At 53.7% G+C, this 18,527-nt stretch overlaps 1 protein-coding gene across 1 annotated transcript; it reads right to left on the bottom strand.

The window, feature by feature from the left end:
- Positions 1–1,250: 1,250 nt before the first annotated feature.
- On the bottom strand, positions 1,251–18,144 carry CD99L2 (CD99 molecule like 2). Its single transcript, XM_085230864.1, has 11 exons — positions 17,988–18,144; positions 12,483–12,539; positions 11,610–11,657; positions 10,837–10,932; positions 10,635–10,715; positions 9,959–10,051; positions 8,529–8,591; positions 7,701–7,727; positions 7,505–7,624; positions 4,803–4,868; positions 1,251–4,459 (listed from the first exon to the last, which is right to left on the bottom strand). Exons 1-11 carry the CDS (start codon positions 18,040–18,042, stop codon positions 4,395–4,397), a joined length of 771 nt encoding a protein of 256 aa, XP_085086990.1. The 5' UTR covers positions 18,043–18,144; the 3' UTR covers positions 1,251–4,394.
- Positions 18,145–18,527: the final 383 nt, after the last annotated feature.

The following is an 18,527-nucleotide window of genomic DNA, read 5'->3' as shown; positions in this document are numbered from 1 at the left end:
AATATTCAAATGTTTTTTCCTATTGATTTAACAACTGCCCATCTTTTTTCAATTTTTAATAAGGCAGTATTGGACTGTTTGAAGTAAGAGCAGAATGCTGCTTCCTGTTTGATGTACCCCGAACAGAGCTGCTAACTCTAATTCAGTAGCTGCATTTTCTTTTGCTTTGCTTGTTTTTGACTCCTCATAAAGGGAACGTGCAGAAGGACAGCAAGCAGTTCAGTTTGGCACTTGATAGAGCGAACAACGTGAACCTGTATAGCAGAGTAGACTGAAGCCAGGTTAAACAGTTTTTGCTTGTGAAGTTAACTGAATCATCAGCATCAGAAACTTTGCCACTTCAGTCCTGTTTCAGGGCTTAATTACACTTCTTCCTCCTCTGTAGATAAGTGTCAGTGTTTTGGCTTCAGAAAAATGGAAGGCGACTTTTGAAGCTGGTGAACAGCCTTTTTGTTCCCTGCACAGGCAGCCTCCTGCAAGGAGTTAATGCTTAAACAAGGAAAGTGATTTCTCCCCTGGTTTAAAAGAAAAGCTGTATTAAGCCATGTGCTGTATTCAGCAATGCCAGGAATGGCTGCTTCCTCGGGACTGGAAATAAATAAGTGATCAGCAGCTCGAATTTGGGTGGTCTGAGTGCTGTAGCAGAGGACAGGTAAAGCGGGTGATTCAGAATATTCCCCGGTGAGGATACCTCATAGTAGAAGATGCAAAAAGGAACACTCATGTGCTGAGATCATAGCTGGATATCCTGCCCCAGGCATCTCTTGACTGCCAGGCCAAGCATGTGCAGCTGGGATAAGGGATTTTATTTCTGCAAGGAGTTGGAAGTAGTGGGTAGTTTGAAACCTGTCAGACTGAGCAATGCATTGTTACACAAAGGTCAAAACTTTCATTTACATTGCATGGGAGATTCAGTCACTGGTTGTGAAAATGTAAACCTGCAGTGGTGCAGCCGGCTGACAGCCAGTGAGAGCAGTCAGAGCACTGCAGTGCCTGAGCTCGGGGGCCTGAGGAGGAGAGCGCTGACCGAGTGTGCGTGCTTACATGCTTCAATTTTTACCATTAAATTACAGTCCCTTAATGATGCATGTTTCCCCACAACGACATTTTGGGATGCATTGGGAAGGGTTTCCTTCCACTGTTTTCTTAGTGAAGTCTCTAGTGTTGTTGTAGAAGAGGTTATGTATAGAAGGGCTATGGTATGCCTTTGCAGTTGACTTGCAACACAGAAAAAAAATGTCCAAAATGCCTTAGTAGACAGTTTGTTTTAATGTTTTCCAAAGGTAGTCAGATTCTGATCTTCCCCCTCCCACTGACCCTTACATGCATACGTCAGTGTTAGCAGGATTAGTCTTTTCACAGCAGAACATTCAGCCTTCATTTGCTATACATTGCTTCTGCAGCAGTAAGCAGTACGCTTTGCTTTTAGATAAGGATTTCACTCACAAGATATAACTCTCTAATTTCACAAGAATTATGTTTCTGAACTTCATTTGTTCACTTTTATTACAGAATCAAATGTGAAGGCCTTACCCTGTCTCATCATTTTGCTTTTTCAGAATCTGAAATGGTACTGTGGAGTAATTCCACTGCTGCCACAACAAATGAGTAGTGAACAATGGCAGTGCAGCACTTGCTGGGATTCCTTAATGAGGCTCCGAGAAAATGACTGAGTTTATTAAAGCACCAAAAAGAATCTGAAATTCACAAGAGGGTATAATAAACTGAAGGATTCAATGGCACAGTATTCTAAAACGAAGAACCTGCTACGGTACTGCCCAAGGAAAATGCAAGCAATTGGTAAACAGTGGGATAAGAGCTGGTTAAGTCCCTTCAGTTCTGCTTTCTATGTAGTTGTGAAAGCTTTTCTGAACCAAGACATGAGAAAGAGCTTTAGAGAAGCTGGAGATGTGGGATGTCATGAGAAAAGAGCCCACAGCACAGCCTCCCATGAGCTCTCAAGTCAGCTCTATGTACACTTTGGGACTCGGGAAAAAAAATATCCTAGTATTCCACTTGTTTCGCTGCCTTTTTAAATACAGGACAAGAAAGTTCACAGAATTAAAGTGCAAGACTTTTACAAATTCCATACCCCAAGGTAAAGTGAAGTACCAATGAACTGAAGGTGGCTATAGAGCTGAGCGCTGCGTCCCTTCTTTCAGCACTTGCTTCACTGCCAGGAAAATACAGCAGAGCATTACATCGCTGTAATGCCTGAAGTCTGAGCTCCACATCTCCCACCCAGCTGCCAGGCAGATAGAGGAGGAAGCAGGCTGCATGAAGCCAGTGGAGCCTTAGCTGGCGCTCAGCACATCCCGGCTTTGGTTTCTGTCCAGGTTTGAAGACAAGACTGAGTTTAATTTCTTATCTGCAGTATTTGTCTGTATTTTCCCATCTGAAATCCCAGAGAGAGATTTTTAATTCTCTCACTGTAAACTTCTGAAAATGTCATCCCTTTCACTGCGTGTTTACATTTTTCCATCTACCCCAAACCTTGAAGTTACATTAAGGCGTAAGTTTTCACTGAAGTCATATGAAAGGCCTGAGGGAAAGGAGCACTTTTAAGTGCTGTCTGCTTCTGAATTGTGAAAGGGCTGTTTTTCCTCAGTTAAAACCACCACCTGCAGTACTTGTGAGTTACATGTGTGTTTCTTCTATGTCCTGCTGTAACCATTTCCTAAAGGTTATGGCCTGTAAGCAATCCTGAGCACTCCCTGTCCCATCCACTGGGTGTGCAGAGAGTGCAGGGTCATAGAAACATGCTGACAATCTGCAGCTAAGAGAAATTGGGTTGTATTTGCCTGATATAACTTAAAATGACTCCTAGTGTTCATCAATACCGTGTTGCAACACCTTCTGTACTCATTTTGTAAAAACATTTTTCATGCTACAGTTTTCAAACCCATTCAGCTAAGAGAGGAAAGCCAGGTGATGGTGTGAGAAAGGAAGAAGCACAGCCTGACCCTGGGGACGTGGCTTTCCTAGCATCAGAGCTCCTGCCTGTGCCCAGCAGAATTCTCCAACCATCATTTCCCAAAAAGATCTGACACTTTGAGTACACAAATATAGGGAGTGTGTTCTGTGTCTGTCTTAGAATCATGGAATCATAGAATCACCGGGGTTGGAAGACCTCTAAGATCACCCAGTCCAACCATCCACCTACCACCACTAAACCACGTCCCTCAGTACAGCATCTACGCATTTTTTGAACACCTCCAGGGATGGTGACTCCACTGCTTCCTGGGCAGCCCCTTCCAGCACCTGACCACTCTCTCAGAGAAGTATTTCCTAACGTCCAGCTGACCCTCCCCTGGCACAACACGAGGCCATTCCCTCTCTTGCTATTGCTCATTAGACAGGAGCAGAGAGTTACAGTCTCAGAACAGCTCAGAACTATTTTTCTAACCCACTCACTTTTGTACAATGAAGTAGTGACAGTTAGTCTACAATACTGCTATTAAGTGCTCTAAATACACGAGGCACCATATATCATTAGGACTCGTCTCCCTTACAAAATGCCGTAGTTGTTCTGCTAGAGCTAGTGTAAGGCTTTAAAAATGCAAGTGTTAAGAAGAGCATAAAGAACTGCGCAGCTGTTGCAAAGTACTTAAAACGTGGCTGGGCCATTTCCTTTCGAAGGGAGCTGTGAGACAGAAGGCTCGAGTCACAGAATGGCTCGAGCCAGAAGGGACCTCAAGGATCATGGCAAGGCCGTGTGGCAGTCACGTCTGCCTAACAGCTCTGAATCAAAGGAAGTGCTTTTGGTAGTCCACATACATTTGCACAATCTGGGATTTGCAAAACATTTTTAAAAACGCAAGTATTTCAGGGCTACATATAAACTGGGAGTTCCTTTTACACCAGGCAGCCACTTCACTTCCCACTGCTTTGGGAAAACGCATCACAAAGCGTCTGTCCCCACATCTTGGCATCAGTATGAGAGGGCCGGGGAGGAGGAAGCAGCACCAAGGCAGTGAGGGCAGGCCTTGGCAGCAGCACTGTGGCACAGGGAGACTGAGGAGGGAGGTGGCTGGTTTGCTTTGGGTTGCTAATAACAGGCACTTCGCTGTCCTCACACCTGTAAGCAGTCCTTGCAAAAGACCTCGTCCTTTACCCACAGGGATTGCTGCTGAAGCACCCGCTGCTGGTTTGAATACAACTTGCAGTCAAACCTGCAGTATTCCTTCCATGTAAACATATCTTGTTACAAAAAATAAACACATACTGCCATCCTAACCCTAAAGCCTAGAGCAGTAAGAAGCCAGTTCAAGCCTAAGTACACATCAAACAGCTTTGGATTCAAATGAAATAAATAGCTAAATTACAAGCAGGTGAGATCTCAGTGTTTGCTGCCGCTGGTTCCTTCCCAGCAGAGGGGATGGGAGGCCGTGCCCTCACACCTGCGCACCATCATGTTTCGGCGGTTCTGCCGACTGTGTTTCCAGTACTGAGTACTTGACTGGGGAAGAAAATAAAAGCCATTAGCACGGCAGCACACAATTGTACGTGAGTGCAAGCAACAGGTGCCAAACGCTGCTCGGTTGTACCCAATCTCAGCCTTTAGAGCAGCCTCCCTTATCTGCGGCTGAAGGAGGGAGCACACTTCTGGTGGCTGAAAGCATTAGAGCTCAACATCAACTGCCGCCATTTGCAGAACGAGAGCCTTGGTGTCTCATTGTGGCTTCCCTTTGTGTGTAATAAAGCAGGAAAAGCATCACCGTGGCTGTTACACAAAAAGCTGCAGCACAAGCCGAGCGGTGCCTCCCCAGAGCTCCCCATGGCCTTTGTGGCCAGGCCCTCACCTTGGGGCTCCTCGCTTACGACAGCTTCCATGTTCTCCCCTTTCACGTATTCGGCATTAAGTCCCTCTGAGAAGCAACAATAAAGAGTGAGATGGGAGGTTAGAAAGCAGAAATTGTTTGCTCTGATGCCTTAAAACCTGTGGTAACGGGCCTGTCTTCTTTGAAAGCTAAGACTACAATTTGCAAACTCCTCTGCATTAACAGCAACACAGAAACATTGGTAAACCATGACTGGTGCTGAGAAAGCTGTGCTGTGTTCTCAAGGCACCACAGAGGTTGGCTCAGATGGGCGAGCTCCAGCCCAACTCTCCTGCGTCAGCCCCAGGAAGGAGGGCATGGCCGTGGGGCAAGGACACACACTGGGCCCACCCCACTGCTGTCCCCAGGCACGCGTTCTGCTGGGATAACACCCAGTGCCATTGTGCTTCTTCAGAGAAAAGCCATTTCTGCAGTGGCTGACAGACTGCAGACTGCTGTCATGCATTGCAAGGAATCTAAGGCCTGACATTAGCCCAGCATGCCTTGTATGATGGCTTAAATTAATCTTCCTTTATAATTAACTTTAATTTCCTGCTGCCTTTCTGGGACTTTGTGCGTCTCAGCTTTCCCCTCATCAAAGCCTTTACTCTCTTTTTTTAAAATTATTTATTCTTACCAAAATATCATTTAAGTGGAGGGAATATACAAGGGGGTTTCGTTCCATCACATTCATTTGATTCTCCCCACTGATCTAATTTACCAAAACCAGGAGTATTTGTTGCAGACACAACTGGGAAAATAACATGATTCCCACCCAAATTTCCAGCCCCCAGGCACCCTTCCCCAGAGCACATGAGGTTCTCAAGAGAATTCATGGGATTTCTTTGAAGAGAGCCTTTCCCAGCTGCCTGCACTCTGCCCTTTGGCTGCACCCACCTGTAACCACACCAGGGCTACGTGCCCCCATAAGCCCCCACAGTGCTGTGCAAAGCCCTCCCCACTGACCCTTCCCAAAGGCCAGGTGCAAAGAGAGCGTGTGGTGAGAGGGTATGAAACAGCTGTTACCTCGCCCGGGCTCTCAGAATCACAGAATTGTAGGGGTTGGAAGGGACCTCTAGAGATCATCGAGATCCCCCTGCCAAAGCAGGTTCCCTACACCAGGTCGCACAGGTAGGCGTCCAGGCGAGACTTGAATATCTCCAGAGAAGGAGACTCCACAACCTCCCTGGGCAGCCTGTTCCAGTGCTCCGTCACCTCACCGTGAAGAAGTTCTTACGCACATTCGTGCGAAACTTCCTATGCTGCAGCTTATGTCCGTTTCCCCTCGTCCTGTCTCCACGTACCACTGAAAAGAGACTGGCCTCACCGCTATGGCCGCCACACCTCAGATATTTATAAACCTGGATCAGGTCCCCTCTCAGTCTTCTTTTCTCAAGGCTAAACAGACCCAGTTCACTTAGCCTTTCTTCATAGGGGAGATGCTCCAGGCCCTTCACCATCTTTGTGGCCCTCCGCTGGACTCTTTCCAAGAGATCCCTGTCTTTTTTGTACTGGGGAGCCCAGAACTGGACACAGTACTCCAGATGAGGCCTTACCAGGGCAGAGTAGAGGGGGAAGATCACCTCCCTCGACCTGCTGGACACGCTCTTCTTAATGCACCCCAGAATGCCATTGGCCTTTTTGGCCACGAGGGCACACTGCTGGCTCATGGCCAACCTGTCGTCCACCAGGACGCCCAGGTCCCTCTCTGCAGAGCTCCTCTCCAGCAGCTCATCCCCCAGCCTGTATTGGTGCATGCAATTATTCCTCCCTAGGTGTAAGACCCTACACTTGCTTTTGTTGAACCTCATCCGGTTTCTTACTGCCCAGCTCTCCAGCCTGTCCAGGTCTCGCTGAATGGCAGCACAGCCTTCAGGCGTGTCAGCCAATCCTCCCAACTTCGTATCATCAGCAAACTTGCTGAGGGTGGCCACTATCCCCTCATCGAGGTCATTGATGAAGATGTTGAACAAGACCGGACCCAGCACAGACCCCTGGGGGACACCACTGGTTACAGGTCTCCAGCCAGACTCTGCACCACCAACGAGGACCCTCTGCGCTCTGCCAGTCAGCCAGTTCTCAACCCACCTCACTGTCCATTCATCTATCCCACACTTCCTCAGCTTTGTTATAAGGGTGTCGTGGGAGACAGTATCAAATGCCTTTCTAAAATCAAGGTAGATTACATCTACCGCTCTTCCCCCAGCATGTGACAGCATCATAGAAGGCCACCAAGGGGACACTTCTGTTGCGGGCTGGCCCAGAGCAGAAGAGCAGGTGCTGATCGCCACCACAACATTGCAACTGCAGCAATATCACACCCACCAACACTCCTTAGCTCCCATGTCTCAACTGGAAAGCCAAGCATAATTCCTTCACCCTTCACCAGTCCCATATGGCCAGAGCAAAGTCTGATGGAGACTTGAAGCTGACAGCAGACTGTTGTGGCCTCAAAGCTGCTGCTGAGCGCTGCCATACCGGACATGCTCTAGCACTTCAGTATGAACTGGAATCAAGGGCAGCCAGGTGGGATGCCACAACCAACACTGCCAACGCGTTCTTCTCAGTCTCTTTGGCAGACAATGCACGGTTTGCTTTCACCTGGAGGGGTGTCCCCACACACCAAGTCCCACTCTGCAATCCTCCACCCCGCAGCCCTCCCACCCCCACCCGGGGCTGCTTACGTTGGATGCTGAAGCAGAACTTCTTCTGCTGGTAGGAGATGTAGCTGGAAACAGCCCCCACAAGTGCCATGGCCAGGGCACTGGCAATGCCGGCAATGGTGCCTGTTTCCACCCGGTTGTCTGCAAGGCACAGAAAGGCGCTGAGTGGTGGGGAGGTACCCAGGCCCCGCTCCCCTCGCAGCCCCCATGGCCCTACCTTGGCTGTCGGTGTTGCCTCCAGATCCTGCAAGAGAAAAGACCCATCAGCAGCCCAGCCCTCACACAACCCCACACCTCGCACTGGCACAGAGACGCTCCTCATCGCAGTGTGGCATCCTTGTGCCATCAGAGGGGACAGCTGTCTGAGCTGCGAGCTGGCACACCTGTACATGACACGGGGGTGTCTATATGTGACACTGGAGCAGCTGCATGTGATGCTGTGCACAGCTCGAGTTGGGAGAAATGGCTCCTGCTGGAAGCTGCAGCTCTGAGCGAGCTGTTTAAATCCCGCATTACAGAAGCAGGTCAGCGCGGTATTAATGCCTTCAGTGCGGTTTGTCCTTGGCACGGTGATTCATTAAATGTCGACAGGGCTGGTGATGTTCGCCATTTCTAACTCAACTGCCTTTAATATTTAATACCATGGCTCTCCATGCAGGCTGAGCCAAGCGCAGCTTGTTCCCTGTTCCTGAAACCAGCAGTTGCATCCTGAGAGGAGGGACAGTGTCCATGAGGAGCGGGGTGACAGCCCCACAGGGTCAGCACAGCAGGGGGTGGGGGCCAAGAAGCACCATTCCAACCCCACAGCCGTACTCCTTCTGGTGCTGAGGGTCAACCTGGCATGTGCTGGTGGCTGTAGCGTGGGCTGGCTGGCCCAGGGCCACGAGTGCCAACCACTGCTACCAGGACAGCAAGTGCTCCTGCCAATCCCCTCAGACCCATTGTGGGGTCTCCCTGCCGTGGGGAGATGCCCTCAGGGGTCCCTGTGGCGTGGCCATCTTTGCCCCATGCTGGGGGCACCAACCCCCCCATTGGCCCTCCATACCTTTCTTCTTGTCAGGGCTGTAGCCATCATCCACAATGCCTTCCAGGTCACTGTCCGAAAATCCTTGAAAAATAACAACAAACTGATTGGAGAGCAAAAAGAATCATCCCCTACTGCTGCCCTCCAAGGAGTGAGTGCTGCAGCCACCCAGAAAGCAAGGAGTGGAATGGGAAGGGAAAGAGTGCAGGTCTGCTCAGGGTGCAAGGGGCCAGAGAGCCAGGTGTCAGCTGGCCTGGTGTCTGTCCCTGTCACAGCATCTATGGGTGCCTTCAGGGAGCATGGGGGGCTGGGAATGGGACTGCGGGTTCTGAACCCTCCCAAGCACCATGTGCCTGGCAGAACAGCTGCCAGCAGTACTGCCCACAGGAAGGCTGAGGCTGCTGTGTTCCCCTCGGTGTCCCCTACAAACTCTCTGGACGTTCTGAGGGGTTCTGCTGGGCATTTTGTGCAGCAGGAGCAGCTGCACCATGGCCCAGCACGTTCCCACCAGTGGCTCCAGCTGCTCCACAAGCAAGAACAGATCAGGGTCAGATCCCTTCCCTCACAATGACAGAGTTAGCAGAATCTTCAACACCAAATTACTTTTTTTTAAACTCATAAAAGAGGTAATAATTGACTTTACATCTTGCCTGAAAGAGAATCATGGAGTGGAAGCTGGCAGTGGCATTAATGGAGCCATTGAGCTTTTGCCCTTCCAGCCTGGGAGATACTCACCAGCTTACCAGAAAAAAAAAAAAAAGTGGTTTATGGGTTTGGTAATGAGTGTAAACTTCAAAGAAACAAAACGAAAACAAGAACAGAACCTGCAGAGATGAAACCCTCTGCGATGCTGGGGCAATGCGTGGCCATGTGCCACAGAGCCAGCTGGCCACGGTGCTGCATTCCAGCGCCCAACACCTCCCACCTTCCAGCCAGAGTGTAGACCCCAAAAGTGCAGACAAGTCACCTAGTTAGTACAGCCTAATAAAGTACCTGGCTATTAATTACACATGTGAGGAGGGCACACGGCCATCTCGACATCCATAAACTAGTCGTGCAAAGTCTGCTTTCTAGCGGCGGTGCTCAAGGGAGCAATCCTTGCAGACAAATGACGCATTCACCGGAGCATTTCAGAGATGGAAAAAAAGTCTCTAGCCCTCGACATGTGCTGTGCCAGGACTGAGCCTGCCCTGAGTTTACATCTCGGCTATGACTGCAAACCCCAACAGCACTCATTTAAACAGCCATTGGGCACGGGGACGAGGAGAACACAATAGAATCCCCACAGCCCCAGACAAGGCATGACCTGCTTCTGCTCACCCCCAACTTCTGGCAGCGATCCACCGTTTAATGGAGGGGGTGCCCACAGTGAGCCTCCAGTGCTGGGGGGCTCCCACAGGGCCCAGAAACACATGGTGGTGAGAACAGCAGGGAGAGGGAAACCCATGTACCTTCCTCCGGCCTCACAGCCGGCTGCCTGCCATCCCTCGCATCATCCCTATCTCCAAGGGCATCAGCCAAGTCCAGATCCAAAGGATTCTTCCCTGTAAAACAAGATGGGTTAGCAGCACTAGCAACCTCCCTGATGCTGACAAGTAATCAGTCCAGGAAATGCTCCTGTCCAGTGCTGCTGCTGCAGCAGATGCAGGAATCGCCCTGTGTTGTGGCTCATGTGCTTGACAACAGACAGATCAGATGGGAGAGCAGGCAGCAGGACAGGCCCACTGGCAGTCAGGCTGTCCCGCAGTGCCCCTGCCCTGCAGCAGGTGTTTGTCTCTGTAGAATGCAGCTGGCACCCTCAGGAGTGCAGCAGCTCAGGAGTTCAGCTCAAACAGAACAGCTTCAGACTGCTTTTGCTAAATGTCAGCTAAAAATGTGGAACAGAGCCAGCCTGACCATCTCAACCCACTTGCTATCTCATAAATAAGCTTCATCTCATTCGAAATTGATGCTGAGCCTGGGAGCACCTTTTTGACAAACCTCAGCTCCCATGGGCAGCAAAGCAGCCCATGACCACAGGTATGTCTGTGCCGTGCTCCTGCATGGCACAGTTACACTGGAGCTTGCTGCAGCTCTCACCTGAACAAAGTGGGGCTGGACGCAGCGTGGCTGGGCAGCTGCACTCACCTGGGTTCTGTTTGCGGGGGGCCTGCGTTGTTTTTGGCCTCTTGGTGGTGGTGGTGCGGACAACATCCCAAAAGCCATTGTCTGGAAGTGCCACGGAGGGGAGAGAACAAAATGCTGTTACCTTCCCAAAGGTGCACCCAACAAGGCCCCGGCTGTACGCAGCCCCAGCTCCCACAGAGCAGCGAAGGGCAGGGTGACGCACCTGGCTTCCCCGGCCGTGGGAAGGGCCTGGCGGTGGGCCTGGCTGGCTTGCTGGTGGGCTCCACGGGGCTGTCGAAGTAATCAGCCAGGTCAAAGTCTGTAGAGAGAGCAGACGGGTGAGCCACGGTGCTGGGGCTGTGTGTGGGCAGCCCCCGGCACATGGCACTGCTTGGCGTGCGAGCAGGGATACGTGGCCAGGACCGGGCATGAGCATCCTCCAGTGGGGCTGGGATCTGGGCAGCCAGGGCCCTGACACCCACCCATCGGAGGTGGTTTTCCCTGGATGGGAAAATGCCTGGCACTGTTCGGTGAAAGCCAGGGAGTCCTGGAGCAAAAGCTCCTCCCCAGGATCAAAGCCAGCCGGTGCAGCACAGGCAGAAATGATGGCCTTTGTGCAGCTCGGCCGTGACCTGTGTCAAATCCATTACAATACTGCAAAGTGTGCAGAACTCAGCCGTGGCCATAAATGCTCTCATGTTGGTTGCCTTCAGAACGGACAGAAACATCAATAGTGCATTTACTTAGGCACAGGTGTGCAGCGCTGCCAATGGAGAGAGGAGATACAAGGGACACAGTGGCTGTGCGGTGCTGGTGGAGAAAGCACCGTCAAGCAGTGCAGGCAGGGGAAGCTCAGGCAGCACAAGCAGCCACTGCAGCACAGCCTTTTGCCAACAAAGAGGTGGTTCACTGCCAACCAAGATTTCAGAACCCGAGCTGCTGCCGACAGCACACAGCTGACACTCGCAGAAACAACACGTGCCAGGAACATCTCACCTCTCCCTCCTGTCCCACCGGCCGGCTTACTGGGTCTCTTAGGTGTAGCTGTGATAGAAAGGGGAGGAACGCGTTAGCCACGGGCATCACCAGAAACACTACCTCTGCCCTGAGAACACAAGGCTAGGAGTTGGTGGATGAGCCCACCAGCATCACAGCCGGAGCTCTGTGCCCTGCCTTTGTCCCTGTGATACAGCCCCAACTGCACGCACACAGTGGGAGCCCAAGAGAAACCCATGCAGGTTCAGCCCAGAGCTTGGCTGGCGCTGACACCAAGCAGAGAACTCCTCCAGGGGACAACTCCAGGAGACAGAGCAGAGAGGAAGCAGCAGCAAGCTGTTGATGCTTGGCTATCCCCTGCCCACCAGCCACTGCACTGACAGCAACTCCCAGCACTGTGCCACACACTGGAGCTCCCCATCTGCTGGAACAGTTCTGCAGACGCCCCAGGGCTCAGGGCCTGACTGCTCCCAGGGCAAAACAAGCTGCCATCGGCTTCGGGAGGTGGTTTTATTTATTTTGTTGTAATTTTTATTTTCCCTGCAAACCACTATCCATTAACAGTGGTTAGCTTTATGAAGTATATGAATAAATTATAAGCAAGAGTTGTGCCGCTCCATTCCTATTAATTTCCATCTGAATGCTGGAGTGCTTCTGCTGCACCCAGGCGCTGCCATGCCCCTGCGATCTGCACTCTGGGACAGAGCAGCAGGCACGGGGCTCACAGGCAGCTCCCGTGGGCACAGGCAGCTCTGCCAGGGGACTGGGGCCAGAATGCATCCTCTGCCGCCTCGCCGAGAGATCCCAGTGGACAAGTTGCACCTATTCTTACTTTTCCCCTTATTTTGTAAGGAGTGAATGAATTTGTCTTACGCCGCATGGTGCCAAGGGCATCTTCTAGGCTGAATTCCCCTGGGTCGTCCCCACAACCTGCGGACAAAGAAGCAGCACAGGAGTTACTCACTCCACACGATGTCAGTCACCTCCACACGCAGCCTGGCCAGGTGTCTGTGCTCAAATTGCTTTTGTTTTAGAGGGCTTTTTGCTAAACGTGACCCACCACCAGCGATGAGGAAGACATCAGCCTTCCCCAAACCCCGTGACTGTTAAATTGCAGAGCAGTCCGCTTCGGATTTTCCATTTGTCTGCCCTAATGGATGCGGTATAAAAACACACTCCACGCTTGAACTTGTCAAGCGGCTCCCACCAATTCATCTCTCAGACTGCCACTCACCCACAGCTGCAGTTGTACGTTTGCTAAGCACCGTGCAGACTTCGGAGCGGAGCAGACAAACTCGGTGACGAGGCAGAGCTCGCAGCGGCTGTGCCGAGGCAGTGACGGCCCACGAGAGGGGCAGCACGCAGCTCCGCAGCGCCCCAGCCCAACCCCAGCACGGCCTGCCCTGCCGCTCCTCCTCTTCCTGCACCGCGTTAATTACTGCTGACTTACCCTCGTTCTGAATGTATTTGTCTTGATAAATTCATGCTTTTACATCTCGGAGCATGCTGAGTAATTAATATCCTTTGGGTTTGCTAAGCGCTGCGGCGCTGCAAGAGAACATTAAAATGGCTTTCCTCTCATTCCTATCTCTAAATGGATTTAGCTGCTGCCACCTGAGCTCGGCGCGCTTCATGAATAAATTTACGGCTCTCCCGACAAGGACAATGGCAGCCGCGAGGCAGCGCCCACCAGAAGGCTGCCGGCCGCGATTCGGCGGAAAACTTTCACGGAAAGCGGTGCCGAGGCTGCGGTGCCCGTGCCCCTGCCCTGCGTGCGGCCCGGCGGCTCCAGGAGCCGAGCCGCTGCCCCAGGAAAACCCAGGCGGCAGCAGGGCAGGGCCTGCCCCCCCAGGAGGGTCCCCGTGCTGCTGTGAGCCCCCCCGGGGACACGGCGCACCTGGCGCATCGCAGCCCCAGCCCCGTGCGTGGGCTCGGTGTCATTGCCGTGACCCGCCTGGGCACCCCGCGGCTGCTGGCTGACAGGGAAAGCGGGCGTAGGGCCCGTTTGTCGTACTTTCCTTCCGTGTGGCGACCCAAAGCATCAGCTCCCAAAGGGCAGCGCTGCCGGGCCGGGCACTGCGGTGTCCGAGCTGGGCTGGGTGCTTCCATCACAGCCGGCTGCAGGCTGGGGACAGAGGGCATCGCACCACCGCGTGTCCTCCCCTCATTGTTTCCCGCGGCAGGCAGCTCAAGCGCACGGCTGTGCTCGTCAGCCTTTTCGTTCATACGATTACATATGATCTAATTAAGCCTCGCTGTCTGGCAGAGCTCAGCGCACAGCACCGTAACTCGGGCACCGTCCGCACCGCAAGAAGCGCACTGCCTTCCGTTCCCAGCGCAGCTCGGCACCACTCCATGCAGCAGCGGCCCTGCGGCTACCCGAGGAGCCGGCAGCCCGCTGAGGGGCTGAGGCGAGATGTGCCCCGCCGCCCCGCTCCTGCTGCGGCCGAGCTCTCCGCACCCAGGGAAGCATTCTGATTTCCAGAAGTACTAATCAGAATCACTACTGATTGTGGCAAAAACAACCTCCGCTGTATTTTTTTTTTTTTCATGCAATTAACAAGGGTATGGTAATTCCAAGCCATCTTGCTCTTGAGATTAAAGGAAAGCCTGACAGGAAGCACATGAATAAAGCTTTAAGATGAGAATTTGCATAATGAAGACTTTCTCTTTGCAGAGAGCTGATAGAGGCTGTGTCCCACCTGCCAGCACCAGCACCAGCAGCACCAGCACCCATAGGGGCAGCGGGACCTGCAGCACCCAGCCCAGGCTCGGGGTCAGACAGCCCCAGGGCTCCCCGAGCTCCCTGCCATCACCACCCTGGGAGTGGGCAGCAAGCTGTCCGTGCAGATTCAGGCTCATCGCTCTGAAATCGGTGGCATGGGGCTGACACATGCTGTGCGTTGCCCATTCCCAAACCTGCCTCCCAAGGCAGGGGCAGCAGGAATCATCAGTCTGATGGGAAACCACCACAGCACCTGCGGGACACACGGACCCAGCTCAGGCATTTGCCATTTCTAGTGATGCTCAGGAAACACAGAGAGTTCCTCTTTCTCTGCACGCAGGGCACAAACCACAGGGCTGCCCACACATTCCCCTGGCACAGTGGATCACCACAGGCTGTGCTCAATGCTCAGATCACTGATCTGATTTCTGCTTACACACACAGCAATGACTCCAGGTTTGCCCAGGGGCAGAGATGCCTGCTCACCAACCAGATGACAAATTGTGGCACCAAAGTTGTTCATTCCTAGTCTGACTCAGAACAAGGGATGGCGAAGCCAGGGATGCAGGAGCCCGAATAAAACTGAAACACCACCTGATTCCCTGCTGAGAGACGCTGCTCTCATCAGATAGAGACCAAGAGGAGGTGCTGTAGTTAAAGTAGGTAAACAGGGAATTACATGGTGAACAGGCCAGTTCCTCACAGGGGACTGCTCCTGCCTTGTTGTGCCAGGGGAAATGGATTGCTACTGGAAATTGATTTGGATGATGCTGGCAGATGGGGCACAGAGAGAGGGGCACAGCCTTCAGCATCACAGAATCACAGAATCACCAAGGTCAGAAAAGACCTACAAGATCATCCAGTCCAACCGTCCACCTACCACCAATATTTCCCACCAAGCCACGTCCCTCAGTACAACATCTAAATGGTTCTTGAACACTCCAGGGACGGTGCCTCCACCACTCCCTGGGCAGCCCATTCCAGTGCCTGACCACTCTCTTAGAGAATATTTTCCTGAAGTTCAACCTGAACCTCCCCTGGCACAACTTGAGGCCATTCCCACTCATCCTATCACTGGTACTGGGAGCAGAGGCCGACCCCCATCTCACCACACTCTCCTTTCAGGTAGCTGTAGAGAGCCATGAGCCTCTTGAGCCTTTCTGAGCCTGCTCCTGCACCTGAGACATGTCCCTGCCTCAGCGCTGGGGAGATGGCAGGGGTTATTCCAGACCCAGTCTCTCCCGCTGCCCTCCTGCCCCCTAATTCCATCTGCCTCCCTCCACAGCATCCCCACTGTCCTGCTGCTGCTCAGATCCCTCTGTCTTCCATGGTTTTAAGGGACAGAACACAGTTGTTTAATCCTGACATAAACTACTTCTCTAGATGAGGAAGTGTGGAGGACCTGGTTAAGACACCTATTACCACAGAAGCCCACTGGGTAACCAGAGCAGTTTGCTATTCGTGGGGCAGGAAATGACTGAGATGTATACAAACGGGCTCACTGAGCTACAAGAAGTGTAGCACTGAGCCTCTCACCTCTCTCAGCCTGAACTGTGGAAGCAGAGTACAACCAAGGCCTGGTTTCCCCAAGCCAACCACAACACTGGTGTGTCAAACCCCAGGAGATATTTTTCTAAGAAGAAACAAACTGATCTTTAAGCAGAGCACTGCTGACAGTTCCTTCAGCTCAGTACTGCTGCCCACTGGGACAACAGATGCCAGGAAAAAAAATGACAACTTTTCACAGGAAAACTAACCAAAAGTTAGATGGCCGCTTCCGAGCACGCTGTCAACTAGGCTCAGAGAACAAAAGCTCTAAAACACAGACAGGGGTACAGAAATCAACTGTGTCCAAAGCTCCGCTCACAAATATCTGGGCACGGCACATTTAATTAACACAGATTTGTTCCAAGATCAGAGATAATTTGTAACAAAAGCTTCTCCCACTTTGTCAAAGACATCATCAAAGTAAACATTATTCCTTAAACACAACGCTACCGATATCTACCAATTATAAATTCAGTAACATAATCACGTCTTATAACCAATGCTGTTTGCAAATGTAAATGCTTTGCATGACAGCAGAGCCATGCTGCCCCACGCTCCCACCCTGACACCCCACAGGTGGGTGCAATGCTTTAGCCATGATCGCCAGCTCTGGGGCCGTGAGGGGGCACTGAAGGCTGTGTGAGATGCAGGGTGGGATGCAGAACACCGCTCGCCCGTACTGCAGCTCCACGGATGTGCCAAGCCACCGCTCACCTGTAATCACAGAGATTCTCTCCAGGTATTTCTTATCTGTGCATGTCCCTTCTGACGGTCTGCCAGGGGTAACCTCGTGCTCCCCGTGGGTGCAGTGACCTCAGCGATCAGATGTGCCACCTTTCCATGACAGCACGTCAGTGCTATCCATGCGGGCTTATGGAGAGAAGGAGACTTAGAAGAGGCCCAGCAGTGCAGGCAGCCCCTGTCCAGCTGCGTTCTGCAGCACCTAGACAAGCACTGGGCCAACCTCGGACGGCTCAAGCCTCCCTGCTTTCCGGAAAAGCCACGGATCTCTGCACCACAAGCATCGCGCCAGCGGAGCCCTGGCTCTGGTAAAGCTCTGCAGAGCAGAACCCGCCCAGCTGCTTTCAGCCCACAGCGACGGCTCCGTCCGCGACCCCGCAGCCGGGCGCTGGGATTCCGGCGCTGCCCCCGCCTCCCGCCCGGCTCCCGGAACGGCGGGAGCCGAGGAAGCGTGAGCCCGCACGGCCGGGCCGGAGCCCCGCAGGACGCCATCGCCCCGCACCACCGCCCTCGACCTCCGCGCGGCCGCTGCCAGCCCCAGGCGGGGGTCGGGGCCGCGGAGCCTCGGCAGCCGTGCGGGGAGCCGGGCGCTGACGGAGGCTGGGGAACCTCGCAGCGGGAATCGTGCCGAGGCGCGGCGGCCCGGAAACGTTTAGGAGCCGGACCTGCAGCCCAGCACCTGGGGATGGCACGGAGAGGCGTTTTCCTTCGGCCGGGCCGCGAGCAGCGCGGAATGCCTGCAGCCTCACTGCTGACTAATCGCGGGTTTGCCACTTTAATCTCAAGGTGGGACGCGAGGCCCAGCCCCGCAGCGCTGTGTCACAGCGGCACCGAGCGCAGCGCTACGGCGCACGGACGGCGCGGCGAGCAGACAGCCGGCGGGGCGTCACTGCCAGCTCCCTGTCGGCTGCAGCCCCGCGTCCCGCAGCACGTCGGGGCCGGGCGGAGCTGTCGGCTGTCGGCTGTCTTATCGGCGCAGCCTTTAAAAGGGCTCTTTTGTTTTTTTTCCTATTTAAAAGAAAAATGTAAAAAAAAAAAACATAAACCCTTTTAGAATAACTTATTTCTGGAATAAGGAAACGAGAGTTGCGGTAAGCTTTGCACTGATATCTATTCCAAAAAAAAAAGGACGCGCGTTCCCCCGCGCAGATCGCGCTGCCCGGCGGCACCACCCCGGCTCCCCGCGGCCCCGCAGTCAGCCGCGAAGCCTCCGGCTTCCTCGCGCCCCACGGGCCCCGGAGGCGGGAAGGCGGGCGTCCGGCCCCGGTTCGGCCCAGGCCCGGCGCGTCCGCGGTCCCTAGGCCGGGAGCGGGAGCGGCCGCCACCGCGCTCCGACCGCACCGCCCAATCCCTGCGCGCCCTACCTGCGCCCAGCAGCGCGGCGGCGGCCAGCAGCCCCAGCAGGCGGCGGACGGCCATGGTTCGGGGCGCTGCGCGTCTGCCGCGGGGCGCAGCCGCTGCCTCCGCCGGGCGGGGCGGGGCGGGGCGGGGCGGAGCCGATCCCGGCCGCTGGCGTGGTGCCGGGACTGCCGCGGGGCACGGCCGGGCGCGGGGCCGCGCAGTTCGGAGCCGGGTTGGGAGCCCGGCGGCGGCTGCCGCGGCTCGCGGCCCCGAGATCCGGAGCTCGCAGGGATGCGGGTGTCCGTCCGCAATGACATGACAGTGCAAACGTCGCATGTCGTTGGCTCGCCGCGTTCGTTCTTCTAACCTCGGGCCCTCGCTTCTTTCTGAACTGACTTGAAGCTGGGATCCTTGCGAAGGCACTGACAGCGAGCAGGGGGACCCGCAGGGGGACAGTACTCCGTCCCGCGGTGCCTTGATGGGCGCTGCCCGGCTCTTCGTGCTGCCTCTGAAGTCCCGTCATCTCAACGTGCTTTGGTTTCCGAGGAAAAATATGTTTAAAG

This window comes from Meleagris gallopavo, chromosome 9 (genome assembly GCF_905368555.1).
Source record: "Meleagris gallopavo chromosome 9, MGAL_WU_HG_1.1, whole genome shotgun sequence".
Lineage (NCBI taxonomy): Eukaryota > Metazoa > Chordata > Aves > Galliformes > Phasianidae > Meleagris > Meleagris gallopavo.
The sequence above is the reverse complement of the archived record's forward strand: the minus strand, read 5'-3'. Positions and strand labels throughout refer to the sequence as shown.

Excerpts from the sequence above, each read along its gene's own strand:
- CD99L2 (XM_085230864.1), bottom strand. The coding sequence starts at position 18,042 with ATGGCCGTCCGCCGCCTGCTGGGGCTGCTGGCCGCCGCCGCGCTGCTG. Across the intron at positions 10,052-10,634 it reads CCCCCGCAAACAGAACCCAG|GGAAGAATCCTTTGGATCTG; the intron begins GTGAGTGCAGCT and ends CTTGTTTTACAG. Across the intron at positions 7,728-8,528 it reads CAGCCCTGACAAGAAGAAAG|GATCTGGAGGCAACACCGAC; the intron begins GTATGGAGGGCC and ends TTTCTCTTGCAG.